Source organism: Leucoraja erinacea, chromosome 9, assembly GCF_028641065.1.
Source record: "Leucoraja erinacea ecotype New England chromosome 9, Leri_hhj_1, whole genome shotgun sequence".
Lineage (NCBI taxonomy): Eukaryota > Metazoa > Chordata > Chondrichthyes > Rajiformes > Rajidae > Leucoraja > Leucoraja erinaceus.
Window position 1 is genome coordinate 69,849,206 of NC_073385.1, and position 22,325 is coordinate 69,871,530.

General features: G+C 42.1%; 1 protein-coding gene across 3 annotated transcripts in view; it reads left to right on the forward strand.

The window, feature by feature from the left end:
* rcor1 (REST corepressor 1) overlaps positions 1–22,325 on the forward strand; it is a 98,219-nt gene that overhangs the window by 12,610 nt on the left and 63,284 nt on the right. For all 3 annotated transcript variants that reach the window (XM_055641179.1, XM_055641178.1, XM_055641181.1), the window contains exon 3: positions 21,239–21,319. In XM_055641179.1, the coding sequence (XP_055497154.1) occupies positions 21,239–21,319 (81 nt within the window). The remainder of the gene's footprint in view (positions 1–21,238; positions 21,320–22,325) is intronic.

Genomic DNA, 22,325 nt, shown 5'->3' on the forward strand with positions numbered 1-22,325 from the left:
ATCAGTGGCTGTTCTTCTGAATAAGTGTCCCGACCCGAAACGTCAATTATCTTTTTTTTTTTTTTTTTAATTAATTTTATTTTTATTAGAAGCACGGTAAATTACAATACTACACAACACATATATCTTAATACATTTTTTGTACCGCTTCATTTTTTTTTGAGCTTTAAGAAAAAGATAGAAGTAAGGAAAGTAAAGAAAGTGCGCGAGAGTCGTGAAGTGCAAGAGTGTTGGGAAAAGAAAGCCCCTTAGAAAAGAAGTTAGAGAAGGAAGTAAAGTGAGAAAATAGACCCTAGAAAAGAAAGAAAAAGAAAATAGGAACAATCGCTCTATTATAACATTAAACTCCGCAGAAAGGGGACTACCAACCAAGTCTGTTTTTGTTGTTTTACCTCCCGTTACCAGGTCCTGATACCACTTATTTATTTATTTGTTTATTTAAATTACTATTGCACCTCATACTTGTAATAGGTCCAGAAACATAGACCACGTCTTTTGGAATTGGTCTGCTTTACCTGCTAAGAGGAATCTCATCTCTTCCAGATGTAATGTTTCAAACATATTTGATATCCACATTTTTATTGTTGGTGTGGGCGCATTTTTCCAGAATTTAAGTATAAGCTTTTTTCCCATTATTAGCCCGTAATTAAATAAATTCTTCTGAAACACGTTTAGTTCGGGGTTACCTTCCGATATTCCAAAGATAATCCATTCTGGTTTTGGTACCAGTTTTATTTTGATTAATTTTGAAAAAATATCATATTTCATACCAGAATTTTTGGATTTTTGTACAAAAAAACAAAAGAGTGCGCTATGGTAGCTTCTTGACACAGGCATTTATCACAGATTGGTGAAACATTAGGGAAGATTTTATTTAATTTAGTTTTTGAATAATATAATCTATGTAATGTTTTAAATTGGATGAGCGCATGTCGTACGTTGATCGAACATTTATGCACCTGTAGTAGATGATTATCCCAGGTCTCTTTTGAGATTTTTGTAGCTAATTCTTGATCCCAATCTTTTCTAATTCCATCTGTTGTGGGTATTTCTATGTTTAAAATGATATTATATAGGTACGATATTAAATTAGCTGATTCCGCCTTTGTCTTCATTGCTTTATCCAATAAGTCGGAAGGCATATTATGATAGTCTTTTGTGTGTTTTTTCAGATAATCACAAATTTGAAGATATTTAAAATATTGGTTATTTTTCAAGTTATATTTCAGTTGTAGTTGTTGAAATGATAGTAAATTCCCCAATTCATACAGATCTTCGAGCGTTTTGATTCCCATTCTTTCCCATTGTATAAATGATTTGTCTATGATTGATGGTTTAAACGATGGATTATTGACTATTGGTATTAAAAGAGATGGGTTTCTTAATTTTAAATTCTGTTTTATTTGTTTCCATATTCTTATTGTGTTATGTATAATTGGATTTTTATTATAATTTTTATTATTCAAATTTATTGGTGAGAGGATGGTCGCTCCTATATTACTCGGGGAGCAATCCCCTTTTTCCATTACCATCCAGTCCGCCTGCTGGGCAGAATTGTCCAGTAGGTGAATCATATTTTTAATATTTACTGCCCAATTATAATACATAAAATTAGTCAAACGTCAATTATCCAAGTTCTCCAGAGATGCTGCCTGACCTGTTGAGTTACTCCAGCACTGTCTTCTTTCGTTAAAAGTAATTCATTGGCCAAGTAATAGATTGTGGATGGGTATGGTGCCAGAAAAATGCCAGCTCATTCTCTTACTGTAATAGTTTTAAGCAACAGCTGCTTCAAATAGTATGTTAACAAATATAATATTAACATGGTAAACAGTGTTCAGAATTTTAACTTGAAGCTTCTAAAAATATAGGACCTGATATGTTATCATTTTATCTGTGTGGAATCTTGCAGGTGTTTTTTTTTTGCCACTGAAAGATCACAATTTTGGGTGATCGTGTACACATGCTCAAGGAGATAATCTAACAGTCACTACTTCAGAACCAACAGCCATCAATATTGGATCATAGCCACTCGAGCTGCAACACTTTTATTAGACCAATGTTGTAAAGATTTCATCTAATACTTCACACTACATTAAGACAGTCAATAGGCCCTTCGGATTAACTTAAATGGTCACTGGTTTTATAGGTTGTGTGATTAACGTTCAAATTACCACAACAATATTTTCCTGAATCCGTTATTGCTATATTGTTTTCAGTCAGAGGCTGTCTGTCTTGGTGCTGTATATTTCTTCAGCAATATTCCCATGTTTGTGCTTCTTTATGGGCCCTTTGGCTCTGCTCTTGCCCAAGTTGACCAGCGCCAAATGCTTCTGGGCATTTGACCCATGCTGACTAATCACTAAATCAATCCAGTCTTAAATTATTACTAACCTTGTGAGTTCCACTAGCAGTTCTCTTGGCTTAGTTCCCATCCTTGCCACTGTTTGATCCAGTGACCCCATGCCTGCCTTTTTTTCCCCAGTATTACTTTGCCATTGTCAGTAGCTGCCCAGAGAACAAACTCTCAGCATTATGACTGTGTCTGGTCAGCTCCTTGAACAATGCCACTGGAGATTAACGATAACTGCATCTAAAATGCGACATGCCGTTTTTAGTTTTAGAAGGACATTTTCAGTTCGCTGGGTAGCACTTTTGGTCTTGTTTGTGGTCTTTAACCATATGGATTGAAGGACCAATCAGTAATTGGCTGTGAATTAATTATATGGCTCTAAAACTGTTTTATTTTGAAACTATGTTTTTGTCCTAATTTCACCTTTACCCGGGTAGCTTTGGTAGTGCTTTTGTGAAACTAATCGCGAGTAAGATATGAATCATACATGTTGTAACCTCACAGGTTAATATTTGTGCAAAATACATTGTCAAAAAATGGAATCAAGAGTCAAGATTGTTTAATTGTCCCAGATAGAACAATGAAATTCTTACTTGCTGCAGCACAACAAAATATGTAAACATAGTACACTGTAAACAATATAATAAACAAGTTCAGTATGTGTACGTGTATATAAGTGTGTGGGGATATACGTGCGTATATGCGTGTGTGTGTATATGTGTATGTATATATGTGTGCGCGCGCGTGTATACGTGTGTGTAAGTGTACATGCGTGTATGTGTACGTGTATATGCGTGTGTTTGTATGTGTATATACGTGTGTGTATATACACACACACATATATACACGCGCACACACATATATATACACGCGCACATACGTATCACACAAAAAACAGCAATAATAATAGTTTATTGTAGTTTAGAACTTATTTGAGGTTGTAGTGTTTAATAGCCTGATGGCTGTAGGGAAGACGCTATTCCTGAACCTGGACGTTAGTTTTCCGCCTCCTATACCTTCTTCCTGATGGCAGTGGTGAGATGAGTGTGTGGACAGGGTGGTGGGGGTCTCTGATGATGCTGGCTGCTTTTTTGAGGCAGCGACTCCGGTAAATTGCTTCGATGGTGCTGAGTTCAGAGCCGGTGATGGACTGGGCAGTGTTCACAACTTTTTGCAGTCTTCTTCGTCCCTGGGCATTCAAGTTGCCGAATCAGGTTGTGATGCAACCAGTCAATATACTCTCTACTCTACACATGTAAAAGTTCAAGATAATCCTCTCTGACATACCGAATCACCGTAATCTTCTCAGGAGCTAGAGGCATTGATGTGCTTTCTTTACAATTGTATCAGTGTGCTGGGTCCAGGATAGATCTTCAGATATATGCACGCCCAGGAATTTGAAGTTTTTGACTCTCCACCATCGTCCCCTTGATATAAACAGGATTATGGGTCCTCATCCTTCCTCTTCCAAAGTCCACAATTAGTTAATTGATTTTACTGATATTAAGAGCCAGGTTGTTGTGCTAGCACCATTTGGTCAGTCGCTCAATCTCACTTCTATACTCTGTAATTCGTCCAACAACGGTGGTGTAGTCGGCGAACTTGATGATGAAGTTCGCACTGTGTCCGGCTATACAGTCATGAGTGTAGAGTGAGTAGAGCAATGGGCTGAGCATGCAACCTTGAGGTGCTCCCCTACTGATTGTTAATGAGGAAGAAGTGTTTCCGCCAATTCGAACAGTGAATGAGGAAGTCGAGGATCCAAGGGTTGTGAAGAGACCCAGTTCCGTGAGCTAGGTAACCAGCTTTTTTTATTTTTGAAATCGTACGGCCTCGCGGGGGCGGTCCCACTTCGATCGCCGGAGCCGTATGGAGTTGTGCGGAGCTGGTCCCGACATCGCGCAGGGCTCCGATAAACTGACTGTGTTCAAAAACTCCGCGCGGCAACGGCCTGCCGGCCCGCAGCCGCCTCGACGGGCGTGCGCAGTGTCTTGACGGCGTATGTCACGCTCGAACTTCAAGTCAATCACTTGACATTCGCGCGGCTTCTGGTTTGGTCGCGCTTGCCGCATGCTGGTGCGACCGGCCCTGTATGGGGATCACTCGACCTCAGCACGGCCCCCGCCCCAGCTTCCGGTTTGGTCGCGCTTGCCGCATGCAACTCGCATGCTCGTGGGACAGGCCCTTAAGGCCTTTGACAAGGTTCCACATGGAAGGTTGGTTAAGAAGGTTCAATTGTTGGGTATTAATGGTGGAATAGCAAGATGGATTCACCAGTGGCTGAATGGGAGATGCCAGAGAGTAATGGTGGATCGCTGTTTGTCAGGTTGGAGGCCGGTGACTAATGGGGTGCCTCAGGGATCTGTGTTGGGTCCACTGTTATTTGTCATATACATTAATGATCTGGATGATGGTGTAGTAAATTGGATTAGTAAGTATGCAGATGATACTAAGATAGGTGGTGTTGTGGATAATGAAGTAGATTTTCAAAGTCTATAGAGAGATTTAGGCCATTTGGAAGAGTGGGCTGAAAGATGGCAGATGAAGTTTAATGCTGATAAGTGTGAGGTGCTACATCTTGGAAGGACAAATCAAAATAGGACGTACATGGTAAATGGTAGCGAATTGAGGAATGCAGTTGAAAAGAGGGATCTGGGAATAACTGTGCATAGTTCCCTGAAGGTGGAATCTCATGTAGCTAGGGTGGTAAAGAAAGCTTTTGGTGTGCTGGCCTTTATAAATCAGGGCATTGAGTATAAAAGTTGGAATGTAATGTTAAGATTGTACAAGGCATTGGTGAGGCCAATTCTGGAGTATGGTGTACAATTTTGGTCGCCAACTTATAGGAAAAATGTCAACAAAATAGAGAGAGTACAGAGGAGATTTACTAGAATGTTGCCTGGGTTTCAGCAACTAAGTTACAGAGAAAGGTTAAACAAGTTATGTCTTTATTCTTTGGTTAAGGGGAGACTTGATAGAGGTTTTTAAAATGATGAGAGGGATAGACAGAGTTGACGTGGATAAGCTTTTTCCATTGAGAGTAGGGAAGATTCAAACAAGAGGACATGATTTGAGAATTAAGGGACAGAGGTTTAGGGGTAACATGAGGGGGAACTTCTTTACTCGGAGTGGTAGCTGTGTGGAATGACCTTCCAGTGGAAGTGGTGGAGGCAGGTTCGACATCATTTAAAAATAAATTGGATAGGTATATGGACGGTAAAGAAATGGAGGGTTATGGTCTGAGTGCAGGTAGATGGGACTAGGGGAAAATAAGTGTTCAGCACGGACTAGAAGGGCCGAGATGGCCTGTTTCTGTGCTGTAATTGTTATATGGTTATTATATGGTTAAACAACAGCCTGATGCAAGTGTTTTTATTGTCCAAATGGTCCAATGCGGAGTGGCAAGCCAGTGGGATTGCATCCTCCGTTGACCTGTTGTGATGGTAGGCGAAGTGCAGTGGGTTGAGGTTCTTGTTGAGATAGGAGTTGATATGTACCATAACCGGCCTATCAAAGCGCTTCATCACCACGACGTTAGTGCCACTGGTCAATAGTCATTGAGGCACTTCACCTTGCCCTTCTTAGGCACCAGTATTATTGATGCCCTTTTAAACCAGGTGGGAACCTCGGTATTGAGAGGTTGAAAATGTCCGCAAAAACTCCAGCCAGTTTTGCACATGTTTTGAGAACTCGACCTGGTAAGCCATCAGGTCCAGATGCTTTCCGAGGGTGTGTCCCCCCCCCCCCCCCCCCCCCCCCCCCCCCTGAATGAGCTTCTGATGTCGGCCTCTATAACTGACAATCATTCTGCTTCTTGATTGTTTATCACAATCGTTTCATTTCATTGCAAATGCTTAATAACAAACCTACCTTTTTCCAAATAATAGGAAGATCTACTGTTTCTCATAATGAAAGAATCATGTAAATTTCTGATTTTTATATTAATTTAGAAATAATTTCCTGTTCTATTTATCTTGTTTATAGTTGTAATTATTTGGTAATAACTATACTGAGACATTTTATTTAGTTTTTATTTATGGTCTTGTACTGTTTTAAATCTGTAACAACTTTCAAATGTTGCTTGATTTCTTAATCAACCATTGAATATTTTGAGCATCTGTCTTCTATGTAATTAGTAATCTTAAAATACCAAGCTTCCTGCATTTTTTCAGATAGGCATGTAATTACTAAATGTTAGATTGGTAAGGCGGGAGGAGAGTAAAACATTGGTTTTAATTTGCACAGGAATAGACTTTCCTAATTCAATCCATTATCTAAATGTGGAAAGAAATACGAGTACTCCACATCAGGCAGAGGTTCAGTCAGTCCAAGACCACTGATCTATCATAGAATCTGTTAAAGCAGGTATTGTGATTGTATTACCACTAAAACTAGTAATTCAGAACATGGAGCTAATCCAGAGGATTGCAATGTCAAATTGATAAATTAAGTTCACTTTTAAATTTTTAGAGCTGAAATGTTATTACTTTTGAACATGGCCATCAGCTGTTATTTTGCTTTTAGACAAATTAGCTGTACTTACCTGGTCAGACCTTGTTTTACTTCATTTCCACATTGGAACCTCCAATGATAGTGTAAGCTACAGGGTTGTTATAAACAGTTCAGGGAAGCCAGGATGGCAAATAAATGCTCTGCTTGCCACATTGTTTCACTTTATTCTCTCGCGGCTTTTCCCTACCTTTGGCCAATTCTACGAGGTTCTGTTAGGGCACCTCTAACTCCAAGATCAGGGGCATTAATTTTACCTCTTTCCTATATATATTTCATTTATTTTCATTTGATACACTCTGCACATACTGTTTCAATCCAGTTTTGTAGATTGCTTGCTTGTCTTTCTCTAGGCATTGAATAGCGATAGAGCTGCTGCCTCACAGTGCCAGAGACCTGGATCAGATCCTGACTAACCTATAAACTGTCTGTGTGGTGTTTGTATGTTCCCATGGGGTTTCTCCGTGTGCTCCAGTTCCCTCCAGCATTCCGAGGACGTGCAGGTTTGTAGGTTAATTGGCTTCTGTAAATTGTGCCTAGAGTGTTAGATAGAACGAGTGTATGAACGATTGTTGGTCACCCGTGGACTCGGTGGGCCGAAGGGCCTGTTTCCACGCTGTATCTCTGAACTAAAAGGTGGATGCGAGTATATAATCTTATGGTGTTCATCACTTCATTCCCCCTATTGCTATCTTATGTTATGGAATTTGCATATTTAACTTTGTAAATGAATTTACTGTTAGAACTAGAGTTTTACACCCCACTGCCTTTTGTGAAATGGCCCACTTGTGGTTTGCAATAGTCTATGCCAACCATTTGTGATAGGCATAGAATTTGAAACCGTATTGTAAGTTGGTATATCACAAAGATTCACTTACAGACTCGAGCAAAATGAAATAGTCATGATCCAAGGATGATTTAACAAAGTCAGTCACCATGTAAGTTACAGGATTCTTTTTAACCAATGAAGAAGATGGTCTGAAGAAGGGTCTCGACCCGAAACGTCATTCCTTCTCTCTAGAGATGCTGCCGGTCCCACTGAGTTACTCCAGCATTTTGTGTCTATCTAAACCAATATCTGCAGTTCCTTCCAATACATGATAGGTGCCACAAGTTGCCAATTTTACGTTTTTTTTTTTAAATAGTGCTATTTGCAAAGAGTTAATTTGAGGGATCTATTTTCTCTTATTCTGCAGTTTACTTAACATAAAGGTCAATAGGGTTGCATTGATTAATTTTCTTATTGTTGCTGTTGAAAAATCACAAGCTATTGTTGCACTATCCTTTGCAATCTGTGGAGAATTTAAATAACCAGTCATGCCTTGAAGGACTGCTTGCTCTGATTTTGAGGACATTGAGAAGTCCTCCAAGTTAAAAATCACATTGCTAGATTTTGTTATAATTATGAGTTAATGCAGTTTTGATACAGGTGATTGATGAATAATGAATGCTGCTAAAGTTATCAGAGACTTGTCAATGGACACACTGTTTATTGCCAGCTATTACCTTTCTACAATAGTTCATTTGAAGAAAAAGCTTGTTTACAGGGAGTTAATATTCTGAGCAGCATTAGCATTAAATCAGTGATTCTTTTTCTTGGATGTCCAAAATCCTTGTGACTATCACAATTCGGCATTTTTTCCAGATATCTTTGCTATCACGTTAAAGCTGGCTTTAGCCACTGGTGTAGTGATTTGCTCTTGATTAATTTCTACCAACTGGCAGGTTTCTAGACAGCTGACCACCAGGGCCATCAAAACGGAACTTTATGCAGGCCATCCATCCTTGGGATGTGAGCGAGTTGTGCTTTTAAGGTGTCCTGAAGTAAGTTTTGTCTATTCACAGGAAGCTCGCAGGCTAAGCCATGTGTTTCTATACAATAAAGTTAAATCTAACAATGAGTGCAAAACGGTATGGTGCAGGATGGTAGTGCAATTTCCAAGTTGTGCAAAAGAATATTTAAGAACAAGTTTTGGAATCTGAGGAAAGACATTCTTGCCATAGAGGGAGTACAGAGAAGGTTCACCAGACTGATTCCTGGGATGACAGGGCTTTCATATAAAGAAAGACTCGATAGACTTGGCTTGTACTCGCTAGAATTTAGAAGATTGAGGGGGGATCTTATAGAAACTTACAAAATTCTTAAGGGGTTGGACAGGCTAGATGCAGGAAGATTGTTCCCGATGTTGGAGAAGTCCAGGACAAGGGGTCACAGTTTAAGGATAAAGGGGAAATCCTTTAGGACCGAGATGAGAAAAACTTTTTTTCACACAGAGTGGTGAATCTCTGGAACTCTCTGCCACAGAAGGTAGTTGAGGCCAGTTCATTGGCTATATTTAAGAGGGAGTTAGATGTGGCCCTTGTGGCTAAAGGGATCGGGGGTATGGAGAGAAGGCAGGTACAGGATTCTGAGTTGGATGATCAGCCATGATCATATTGAATGGCGGTGCAGGCTCGAAGGGCCGAATGGCCTACGCCTGCACCTATTTTCTATGTTACTAATAACAGAATAAATGAAAGAGCTAGAGATAAGAGTTCACAAAATGCTGGAGTAACTGGACAGGCAGCATCTCTGGAGAGAAAGAATGGCTGATGTTTTGGGTCGAGACCCTTCTTCGGACGGACCCGGATCGAGACCCGAAAGATTACACATTCCTTCTCTCCAGAGATGCTGTCTGTCCCGCTGATTTACCCCAGCATTTTGTGTCTTATCTTCTGTGTAAACCGGCATCTGCAGTTCCTTCCTACACGGAGGTAAGGGTTATAACATTTTTGAGCAAATGGCTATAAAGAAGAAAGCGGTATTGTTTTTAGAAAAAAGAGTGCCTCAAGGGGTCAGGCAGCATCTTTGGAGGACATGGTAGAGAGGAGGTGAAGTTTGTAGACTGTTGCGAGTGGGGTATCACTTGGCCCCAGCTACTTGGCGTGTCCACCAAATTACAAGTATTTGCTGAGGATACTAAAAGTGGGTGAGAATATGGTGAATAAATATTCTGGAAAAAATGTGAGATTAATGATTTAGGTACCCAAAACAAGAGTTTGGTCCATAACCCTCCTTGGGGCATCTTGGTCAACATGGACGAGTTGGGCACATGGGCCTGTTGACTCCATGACTCGAAAACCGAAGAGTTATTTTTAAATGGTAACAAATCAGAAGATGCTGATGGGTTCTAGCACATGAGTTACTAAAAACCAATACAAAGGTGTAGAAGGCAGTTAGGAAGACAAGGAGGAAAGTTGTTATTTAATATGATTGTATTTGAGTGCAGGAGTAAAGATAACTTGCTGAAAATACAGAGAATCTTGGTGAAAGCAGCTGGAAAGATGTCTCTCCTGGTCTGAGGAATCTAAAGCCAGGATTCAGTCTCAGACGAAATAGGGTATTTGGACAAGAAATCTTTCCACACGAAGGACAGCAACATAAAGGCTTTAACATCAGGACTAAGGAGGCTTGGTTTAGTTTAGATATACTGCTTGGAAATAGTATTTGGCCCAACGATCCCCGATCACTAGCATTATCCTACAAACACACTAGGGACAATTTTACATTTATACAAATTATCCTACTAACCTGTACGTCTTTGGAGTGGCAGAAAACCGAAGATCTCCGAGAAAGTGATTCCTGTAGATTTGGTGGCGGTGGCAGCAAAATGATGTAGCGGGTGGAAGAATGCGCAATCATCGACGGCAGCTTTGAGGTGTCTGCATAAAAACGTGCACGTGGGAAATTATAATAGTGATCAATTTCATGATACGATTATAGTGGACACTTAGATTTACCATAAGCAAAACTCTGAAATCCAGGCCAACGACTATTCTGTCCTGCAAATCTTTTTTTTTTTTTTTTTTTTTTTTAAATAAAAAAATAAATAAAAATGGGAATAGTGAAGTTTGTATAGTTTCAAAAATGATTGAGATTAATAAATGAGAGAAGGAATTATAATTAATTTGCGGTTGGGACCTATTGGACTGATGGTTTAGAGGGGAGGTTAATTTAGAGATACAGCATGGAACGGGTCCACCATGTCTACTCTGATTATTGATCACCCGTTCACACTCGTTTTATGTAATCCCACTTTCTCATCCACACCCTACCCTGTGGATAATGATGCGGAGGCCAATTAATCTACAAACCCGTACGTCTTTGGGATGCTGGAGATAACCAGAGCATCCAGAGGAAACCGATGTCACGGAGACCAGGCAAACTGCACACAGCATCCGAGGTCGGGATCGAACCCGGGACTCTGGTGCAGTGGGACAGCAGCTCTACCCGCTGCACACCGAGACAAAGGGAAGGCATGGGCAAAAGCTGGCATATTATAGGTGGGTCTAGGTAACGAGGGGTTGATTGGAAGATGCAATGGAAGGCTGGAGATGGTGATCAAGATTGGAGGTGTTGAGTGAAGAAAACAAAAGGATGCAAATGGTGGAATCTGATAATAGAAGGTGAAGTTTAAAATTCAGAACCAGAGACAAAGATGGTCGGAGAAGGGAATAGGGTATCTGGAGTAGGGAGGGGTAGGTGATGAGCGGATGGAAGAAGGGAAAGGATCTGGGGGAGGGGAGGGATTGTGAAAAGAGAGGTGTGTGAAGTGCATGTGAGGACCATGGTGGATCAGGGGAGAAAGGACTGGGCATTTGCTGAAATTGGTCTCTTGTCTGTAATCAGAAATGTATGCTGCAAGGCTGGGGTGAAGTAGATGCAAAGTGGGGAGAGTGGTTTACGGTGTGAAACATCAACATCGAATAGTTGGGCCTGTTTCAATGCATCATGAGATAATGTCAGAAGAGGCTGATTAGTTGCAGGTGATTTTTGAACATGATGGTGAGTGGAGTAATGTGCTTTCAAAGTCTCTTTACTGCCCCTGTACAACTCATTTTCTACTGCTGAGGCAGTTCTATTATGGTCCTGAATCGTCATTGGAATATTTCAATCAGACATGTGAGCCAAGACTGAAGAAAAACAGCGGCATTGTACTGTTCAGAAATGCCTGTTAAGCAAATGTTGTTTGTCTGGTGCAGGTGTAGTGCAGATGGAAACTATCTTTTGATGTATGCCCTTTGTTGAAAATATCTGGAAATGATCATAATTTCTGGGTTAATCCTATGGTGAACCTCCATTTTTGAGCGGCTGAGCAGATTGCATATCTGTGCATGTAATCGCATGTGCCTACCTTTCCTTTTGCAGAAGAGAAATTGAGATGCACTTGAGCAAATCATACTTATTTAATGTACCTTCGATTTAAACCAGCATCTGCAGTTCTTTCCAACACATACTTATTTTATTATATCTCCCCGGCATATCTCGAGTAATGCTAATTGCCATGTTACAGATCTGCATTAGAAATCCTGCATTAAACCACTTGCAGTTTAAAGAAATTGTGCATAAAACTTTAAAAACAATCTCACAAATAGCTGAATATTTTCTCCTTTGCTAAATGTTACAGGTTTCCTGTCCATTTTGAAATAATGGCATTAACCGCTCAGTTATGTTATTTAGTCAGAATGTCTTGTGTTAAGGCATTTTAATTGTTCCTGTTACTGATTCTGCTTTCAGCTGGCAGCCAAAAGTAAATTTACTGAAATGTTTCTGTGTTTTAATAATCATGGTACTATATTCCTGTATGCTAATTTGGCTTCAGTAAGATAGTTTGGCAGTTCTCTGCAAATTACATTCTGTTACCTCAACTTTTTACAATTTTCAACAACTAAATCGCAGCCAGTCTAGTGACTATGATAAATGATAGTATTTTAGAACCTTAAATGCCTAATGTGAAGCAATTTAATTCCAAAATAAAAGTGTCCTGAATTTGAGGCAGTCTTTTGTCATAGTTTTAGAATTACTTAAATGTAGGAGATGAAAGTAGGGTTAAAGGAAATGGAATTTCTTTTGGATATAGCCAGTGAATCTGTATGAATAAGATGAATGAATACCAAACGTATGCATTCACGTTTGCGGATAACATCAGTTAGAACGAAACTGGGCACAGAAACTAAGAGGGACTTCAAGTGATAGAACCATAGAAAATAAGTGCACGAGGAGGCAATTCGGCCCTTCGAGCCAGCACCGCCATTCATTGTGATCATGGCTTATCCACAATCAGTAACCCGTGCCTGCCTTCTCCCCCATATGCCTTGTTTCTGCTAGCCCCAAGAGCTCTATTTAACTCTCTTCAACCACTCATCAAATCTGCTCCTATGATTTATGAATTTCAGAGCAATGGAGCTTGGTGGCTGTTATAGGGTACATAATCAAGGAGCATGGATATTTTGGACTTGTAGGACTGCACATGGTTCAATGATTCAATCCTGCAACTCTCAGCAGAAGCATCGGGGAATACCTTCACTGGAAATACTTCACCACTATCTCAAAGCCAGTTAGGGACACCATGTCTATTGGCCACCTAGGTGAATCTTTTGAAGAAGGGTCAAGGCCTGAAATAAAAATGTTCTCCAGAGATGCTGCCTGACCCACTGAGTTACTCCATCACTTTGTGTTGTTAAGTAAACCAGCACCTGCAATTCATTGTGTCTAGGGAATCATCTGTTGCAGGTTGATTCAGGAATAATGAACAATTTTGGCAGACTTTTGCAGGATTGAATCATTGAACCATGTTAACTCAGTTGTCAAAGCAGGTCCAGTGTGGAAAGGCTGAATCAGTTGCCCACCATGCCTGTTCTCACCCAAGTTCCTTATGTTTAGTTGAGAGATACAGCGCAGAAACAGGTCCTTCGGCCCATCTAGTCCGCACCGACCAGCGCACTAACGCTATCACACACGCACACTGAGAGAGCCACTCACACACTCACTCACTCACTCTTAACCTACAAACCTGCACGACTTTGGAATGTGGGAAGAAACTGAAGAGAAAACCCATGCAGGTCACGGGGAGAAGGTACAAGCACCCATAGTCAGGATTGAACCTGGGTCTCTGGTGCTATAAGGCAGCAGCTCTACCGCTGCGCCACCGTGCTGCCCATGCTTGAGGAAGAAGAGGCAAGGAATGAGTGAGAAAGTGTTGATGGGAACAAGTGCATCTAGAGCATCTAGGGTTACGAGTTATACCGTGAGGTATAAATGTTATGATTCCGAATGTATAAAGTCGCTGATCATTACTGACTGACACTTCTGTTGTGATTTTATATTATTTGGTTGCTGTGTTTAGTTTAAGTTATTGTTGTTGTCACGTGCACAAAGGTGCAGTGAAAAGCTTTTTGTTGCTTACTATCCAATCAGTGAAAGACAATACATGATTACAATCAAGCCATCCACAGCATACAGATACAGAATTAAGGGTGTAACATTTAGTGCAAAATAAAGTCTGGTTAGAGATGGTTTGAAAGTCTCCAATAAGTTAGATAGTAACTCAGGACTGTTCAGTTGCCTGACAGCAGCTTGAAAGAAATTGTCACAGAATCTGGATGTATGCGTTTTCAAACCTGTACCTCTTGGCTGATAGGAAAGGGGAGAAGAGGGAGTGAGACTGGTCCTTGATTATGCTGGTGGCCTTGCTGAGGCAGTGTGAAGAAAGATGGAGTCAATAAAAGGGAGGTTGGTTTGCGGGATGGTCTGGGCTATGCCCACAACTCTGATTTCTTGTGGTCTTGGATGGAGCTGTTCCCAAACCAAGCTGTGATGCATACCGATAATATGCTTTCTATGGCGCATCTGTGGAAGTTGTGAGGGATGTTGGTGACATGCCAAACCTCCTAAGCCTTTTAAGGAAGTAGAGGCATTGGTGTAAGAGTGCACAAATGTTACCATCATGTTAACTTTGTTTTGTATACAGTTGGTGCAGGAGTGAGGGAGACCTTGGGCTGTGAGCTTCTCTGATAGAGTCTTTACCACAATGGGACTCAGAACAACATCGGCAGCTTTAGTCGCCAGGTTTCCTTAAATTTAGTCTTGGGCACGTTCTTTTAATCCTATCTTTCTCTAGTGAACAATGGTATATCCTCAACTTGCTTAAAAATGCAAACAAAATTATTACTGAACAGTCCTGGGCTACTATCTAATAATTATTAGAAACATAGAAAATGCTGGAGAAGGCCATTTGGCCCTTCGAGCCAGCACCGCCATTCATTGTGATCATGACTGATCATCCGCAATCAGTACCCCGTGCCTGCCTTCTCCTCATATCCCTTGTTTCCGCTATCCCCTAGAGCTCTATCTAACTCTCTTTTAAATTCATCCAGTGATTTGATCTCTACTGCCTTCTGTGGCAGAGAATTCCACAAATTCACAACTCTCTTCTGGGTGAAAAGGTTTTTTCTCATCTCAGACTTAAATGGCCTCCCCTTCTTAGACTGTGTGTGGCCTCCCAGTTCTGGACTCCCCCCAATATTGGGAACATTTTTCCTGCATCTAGCTTATCCAGTCTTTTATAATGTTATACGTTTCTATAAGATGCCCTCTCATCCTTCTAAATTCCAGTGAATACAAGCCCAGTCTTTCCAATCTTTCCTCATAACAGTCCTGCCATCCTGGGGATTAACCTCATCCAGGGAGAAATTTTGTATCCAAAAGACCATGCTACGAAAGGCACAGGCAATGAAGAGAGATTTAAAAAGTATGTAGGGTAGAAAGCACAAGCAAAGGCTTGTCTCTTGGATGTGAAATGGAGAGAAAACATTTCCAATCAAACCCCTCACAAAGGAAGATGGTTTATTGTAGAAATCAGGAACTCCAGAAGCTGCCTAACAAAAAAAGCACAAAGTACTGGAGTATCGCAGGATTTCAGGCAGCAGCACTGGAGAACGTGGTTAGGTGACGTTTCTTGTCAGAGTGATTATGGGGGGAGGGGGAGACGAGAGAGGAGAAAGCTGAAGGGGGGGGGGGGGAGAGGACAAAGCCTGACAAGATGATGGGATTGCCTCTGTAAAGGTGCTACTTTTTTCATTGCAGGGATCACTTTTCATTGCATGCAGAACAGAGTTTTAAACTGGCACTCGGTACATGTGACAACAATAAACCTAAACCTAAAATCGATCTCTTTGTCTTTGACCAGTTTGTCGACTTTGACATCACTTCCTTGTCTACCTCACCACTGCCATCTAGTGGAATGAGGCTGCGCTTGCCAATTCCTTTCTTGTCTATTCAAACATAGCCAGAGAGCACTGAGAGTGGGTGCGCAGAAGCCATTCCCATTGCATTGCCTTTGGTGTTCCCCATAAATCTGTCGTTGGCACCTCCTGTTTCTCATCCACATATTTCCAGTTAACCCCAACCTTGGGGAACAAATGTTTAAAGTGGCTGTGTGTACATGGCAAGCAATACCAGCTTTGTGTTGCTGCTATTATCTTGACACCATGCTACTAAACTCTCGTTCCTTCCTGTACTCTGTCTCATCATTGTTTGAGATCCAGCCCACAATAGTCGTGTCAGCGGCAAGCTCATAGATAGATAGTCTGACTGTGCTGGGTCCTAGTGCTCTCCCTCCCCCAACACAGGGAACCTCAGTGGGTGTTCCGCTGGGTCTTCCCCTTCCCCCTGTACCATATGACCCCAGCTCCTCCCCACCCACACTATAGTCCTCATACACCCCCTCCTTCCTGACCACCCACCACCTCCTATCAGTCATCGCCTCAGCCTCCGTCCACTCACCTGCCTTCCTCCAGACCCAACCCCAATCCTTGCCGTGTGTTCACCCCCCCCGACCTCTGATTCCCTGATTCCGCGAACGGTCTGTCCTCAGTAGAGGCCTCACCTTTGTTCCCCTCCGTCCACACCTCAATGAGTTCCATGTCCACCATGATGTGGAGCTCTTCTTCCGCCGCCTCAACATACAAGCGTTTTTCCATGGGAAAGAGTCCTCACCCCCTAGTGATGACCACTTCTCCCGTCTCCAACGGACCCTCTCCTCTTGGACTCCCCCTCATGGCCATCTACCTGCTTTAGACCGTTTAATTTTAAACTGCCGACAGGACATCAACCGCCTCAACATTTCCACTCCACTTTCACTCACTAACTTCTTTCTTTCCCCCCCCCCCCCCCCCCCCCCTCCCCGAACGTACAGCCCTCCATTAACTCTGCAACAACCCCGACTGGATAATCAAACCTGTTGCTTCTGGTCAATTTGGCCCCTTTCCCCCCAAACCCCCCCCCCCCCCCCCCCCCCCCCCCCTCCCCTGGTGCTTTCCCTTGCAACTGCAGGAAATGATACACTTGTCGTTTTACCTCCTCCCTTGACTCGATCCAAGGACCCAAGCAGTCTTTTCAGGTGAGGCAGACGTTCACCTGCACCACCTCCAACCTCATCTATTGCATCCGCTGCTCTAGATGTCAATTGCTCTACATCAGTGAGACCAAGCAGAAAAGTTACACAAGTTCTCACAAATATAATGTTTCTGCTCATTTAAAGTCGACCTCCCCCCCGCAAATAAATAGATAGCCACATCGCCCATTTTTATTGCCCTTCTGGGCAAACTCACTTGCCAAGTTCCATTATTGATTCAATATAGTCACCTAGTTCTATGACTCATCTTCTTAGTGGGCACCAAAGATACTAGAGGATCTGGGCACAGTGTTTTGCCAGTGTTTTAGACCCTAGAGTATCTTCCTTGTTGAAGATAGACACAACGTGCTGAAGTAACTGGGCAGTCAGGCAGCATCTCTGTGGCGGGTAAAAAGGAATAATGGTGTTTTGGGTCGGGTCAAATATAAACCCTTTGGCAGTTTTAATGGTCTGACAGGGAAGGAAATGAGTAGACCGTGAGCCGAGGTGCCTTTTCATGTTGTGATCTATATCCCATATCTACCTGTATTTATAACATTGTGTAAAAATATTATAGAAATTATATCTGAAACTCATCAAGAATAAAACCTGCACATATTTTTAAAATATTGAAAATGTCAATTGGGATCGTGGAGGAGAGTATTTTGTCTGATGCTAGTGCTCCATATATATCTGTCCACTATATATACTGTTGTTAACATATGTACTCACCTTCCTCGGAATCTTCTGTCACACTAGCATCAGACAAAATACTCTCCTCCACGATCCCAGTGGGCTCCCTGCCTAGCTAGCCTGAAATAAAGCGCATGATTGGTCAATTGGCATCCGACTCAAATGTCAAACGTGCTTTGATTGGACATTTACAACTCGGAAAATTGACAACATTTTGGAGTTTTTTTTCCATATTTTAAAATGTGCAGGTTTTGTTCTTGACGAGTTTCAGATATAATCTCTATAATATTTTACACAATATGTTATAAATGCGGGTAGATATGGGATGTGGGTCAAAACATGAAACAAAAAGGCATTTCGGTCTACAGTCTAGAGGGAATGGTTATGCATCTTGGTATACATTTTAGCTTATGTTGTTTAAGAGGGAACTGCAGATGCTGGAGAATCGAAGGTTACACAAAAAAGCTGGAGAAACTCAGCGGGTGCAGCAGCATCTATGGAGCGAAGGAAATAGGCAACGTTTCGGGCTGAAACCCTTCTTCAGACTGAAGAAGGGTTTCGGCCCGAAACGTTGCCTATTTCCTTCGCTCCATAGATGCTGCTGCACCCGCTGAGTTTCTCCAGCTTTTTTGTGTAACCATACATTTTAGCTTGTTCCATTAGCATCATTGCCTAATCAATAAGGGTCGTCTGCATTTTTGTGTTATTGCTAGAAATTGGTTTGTAAGGAAACCTTTAATTTCAATTTTTTAACCTCATTGTAAATCTTTTATCTGCGTGTCATTCTCGGGAAGCCTTGCTCCTTGTGTGTGTGTGTATTATAATTAATAAATGGAAATTCATCGGGAATGTTCTTGTAAATTTCTGATATGCTCTGAAGCTGGGAAAGGCTTTGTTATAAAAAGTTTTCCTGGGTTTTCGTCAGCTAACAGTCCTATTACTCCATGTGTACGAAGGGACTGCAGATACTGGTTTACACTGAAGATAGATATAAAATGCTGGAGTAGCTCTGGGACAGGTAGCATCTCTAGAATGAAGGAATGGGTGACGTTTTGGGTCGGGACCCTTCAGACTGAGAGGAATTACTCAAATTCATACCTGTACCTCAATTTCAGTGGAATCTGGCTCACTACCAGTGAAGGTCACCATTCCTACCACCAGTGAAGGTCACCATTCATACCACCTTCGACACAAGGCAGAAGATTGTTTGCTACAGGTATCTTCAGGGTCAGTGGCTCTGCTGATCTGGCCATCCTCCAACCTTCTGTGATAAATCATGTCAGAAGGAATATGAGTAGAATTAGGCCATTCAGCCCATCAAGTCTACTCCACCATTCAATCATGGTTGATCTATCTCTCCCTCCTAACCCCATTCTCCTGCCTTCTCCCCATAAACTCTGACACATGTACTGTTAGTAGGAGAGCTGGAAATGAAAACTTAAAGCTGAACATGCTGGAAATTGGAAAATACAGCATGGAAACGGGGCCCCTTCAGCACTGCCCTTGAGTGTGCACTGCCCTCCGATCACCTATTCACACCCGCACAATGTTATCCCACTTTCTCATCCACTTCCTATGCTCATATAGCAATTTACAGAAGCCTATTAACCTACAAACATACCTGCTTGTCTTTGGGATGTGGGAGGAAACCGGAGCATCCAGAGGAAACCGATGAGGTCGCAGTTAGAACGTGCAAACTCCACTCAGACATTGAACCTGGGTCTCTGGTACTGAGGCAGCAGCTCTACTGGTTGTGCCACTTTGCCAGAAATCTAAAATAAATAAGGATCATAGACGGGAACATGAACTGTTTCTCTTTCCATGGATGCTGCTTGATGTGAGTGTTTTCTGTTTTGGCAAGGGCATGCCAGTTGGGCTGTTCACTCTCAAATCCTAGACGTGCCACGAGAGGGCAGCGTGCATTAAATCGTGCCTCTGCCAATTCTCCATGATACATGACCTGCTGTATGCCTCCATTGGTCGTTCTTCATTGGCTCTTGGAAATCCACATCATGGGGAGAGGGCTTTCTTTTTGACTGTCGTTACAGATGGTCAGGGGGGGTTGCCTTGAATAAAAGCTTATTCTGTTCATAATTGCATTAATATGGCAGCATAGTGTACACAAATGAGCTGCCATACTTTCTATCATTGTGATTACAATGGATTGTTTATTCAACATCTCGCACCATGGATCCATTGAATGGGTGAAGAGCGAAACATTGAAGCTTGGAATCATGCACATTGTGAATGATGAATGGATGTGTGGTGCTCAAACTATCTTTTAAAAGTTACCTCATCTTGTTATTGCTTTCTATCTTTTACTATCTCTTCCCCACCAAAACCTGCCCCAACTTACTTTCATGTGTACATCAGCCAAACCTATTTAAAGCTAAGTATTTTGTTGCAATGATAGAACTAGGTTGCCTTACCCCCAAGGGAGAATTCCTGTTATCTCATTGCCCACTTTCATAGTTGATCTCACCATCTTTCTCACATCCATCAACTCCTTGAGAATGAGAGCACCCGAAAAAATACGCATTGGCTGACCAAAGGTACACAAAAAAGCTGGAGAAACTCAGCGGATGCAGCAGCATCTATGGAGTGAAGGAAAAAGGCAACGTTTGGGGCCGAAACCCTTCTTCAGACTGAAGAAAGGTTTCGGCCCGAAACGTTGCCTTTTTCCTTTTTCCTTTACAATGCCTTTACAATCGAGCCATTCAGAGTGTACAGATACAGGGAGTAACATAATTAACTTTTAGTGCAAGATAAAACCAGTAAAGTCCCATTAAAGTAAGTCTGGAGGTCTCCAATTAGCTAAATAGTGGCTCAACACTGCTCTAGTTGTGGTAGGATGAATCAGTTGCCTGATAAAAGCCTTGTCCCACGGTACAAGTTCATTCCAAGAGCTCTCCCGAGTTTGCCCTGATTCGAACTCGGAGATTTACGGTAATGGCCACTCGTCGGTACTCGGGGATCTCTTGGACATTTTTCAACACGAGTCTTCCCGTGCTTACCTACCGTTAGCGAGTCTTTCCGAATACCTGCCGTTAGTGTCACGAGCCGCTAAGAGACGTCCCCGAGCTCCGACGTACCCGCTACGTTCATTCTCCGTGCTTACCAAGAGTTTGATTTTTTTAAAACTCGGGAGAGCTCTTGGAATGAACTCGTACCGTGGGGCAGGGCTTTAACAGCTGGGAAGAAACTGTCCCTGAATCTGGAGGTGTGCATTTTCACACTTGTATACCGTTTGCTTGAGGGGAGAAGAGGGAGTGGACAGGGTGCGACTCGTCCTTGATTTTGCTGCTGGTCTTGCCGAGGCAGCGTGAGGTATAAGTGGAGTCAATGGAAGGAAGGTTGAATTGTTAAAATAAACTATTTTAAGTTGACATTTATTTGTAAATGCTGGAACTAGGTACATGTAATGAATATCAACTAAATAGTTTGTTTAATTTTATTCTTTTGCACGCAGATGTTGCAAAGCAATGTCAGGAAAGGGACAACCTTGGAATGCTGGTCTGGTCACCTAATCAGAATGTCTCTGAGTCCAAATGTAAGTCTGCATTTACTCTTCGTTTTCATTTTCAAGTCTGTAACCATATAAGGTCAAATGATTTATTTCCCAATTTTCCAAGAATTGCTCTCTGATGGATCTTGGATTTACCCCTCTAGTTACTGATGGAGCAAACAATATAAAATGCAGTGTGCTTTGAATTTGTGATTGCTAAGATTCAATGAAAGTAAATGGTGTTTACTCTGCACAATTTCATCCTTTACATTACACAGATACAGAGGCACCAGGCAATGGTCTGTAACCTATCTTTAATCACGCATCTAAAAGCTGAGCTATTGACTGCATTTGCATATGTACACATAAAAGAGCAATATACATCTGTCTCCACCCCTTTCTGCTTTCCGCAGAAACTGTTCCCTCAAACTCCCTGGTCAACTTGTCCCTTCACACCCAAACCACCCCTACCCCAGGTACTTTCCCCTGCAACCGCAGGAGATGCAACTCTTGTCCCTTTACCTCCCACCTCGACTCCATCCAAGGACCCAAACAGTCTTTCCAGGTGAGGCAGAGGTTCACGTGCACCTCCTCCAACCTCAACTACTGTATCCGCTGTTCCAGGTGTCAACTTCTCTACATCGGCGAGACCAAGCACAGGCTCGGCGATCGTTTCGCTGAACATCTCCGCTCAGTCCGTCTTAACCTACCTGATTTCCCAGTGGCCCAGCACTTCAACTCCCCCTCCCATTCCCAATCTGACCTTTCTGTCCTGGGCCTCCTCCATTGTCAGAGTGAGGCCCAGCGCAAATTCGAGGAACAACTCGTATTTTGCTTGGATAGTTTACACCCCAGTGGTATGAACATTGACTTCTCTAACTTCAGATAGCCCTTGATTTCTCTATCCATCCCCTCCCCTTCCCTGTTCTCCCACCAGCCTTACTGACTCCACCATTCTATCTTTGTCCCGACCTCTCCCCTGACATCAGTCTGTAAAATAGAAACATAGAAAATAGGTGCAGGAGTAGCCATTCGGCCCTTCGAGCCTGCA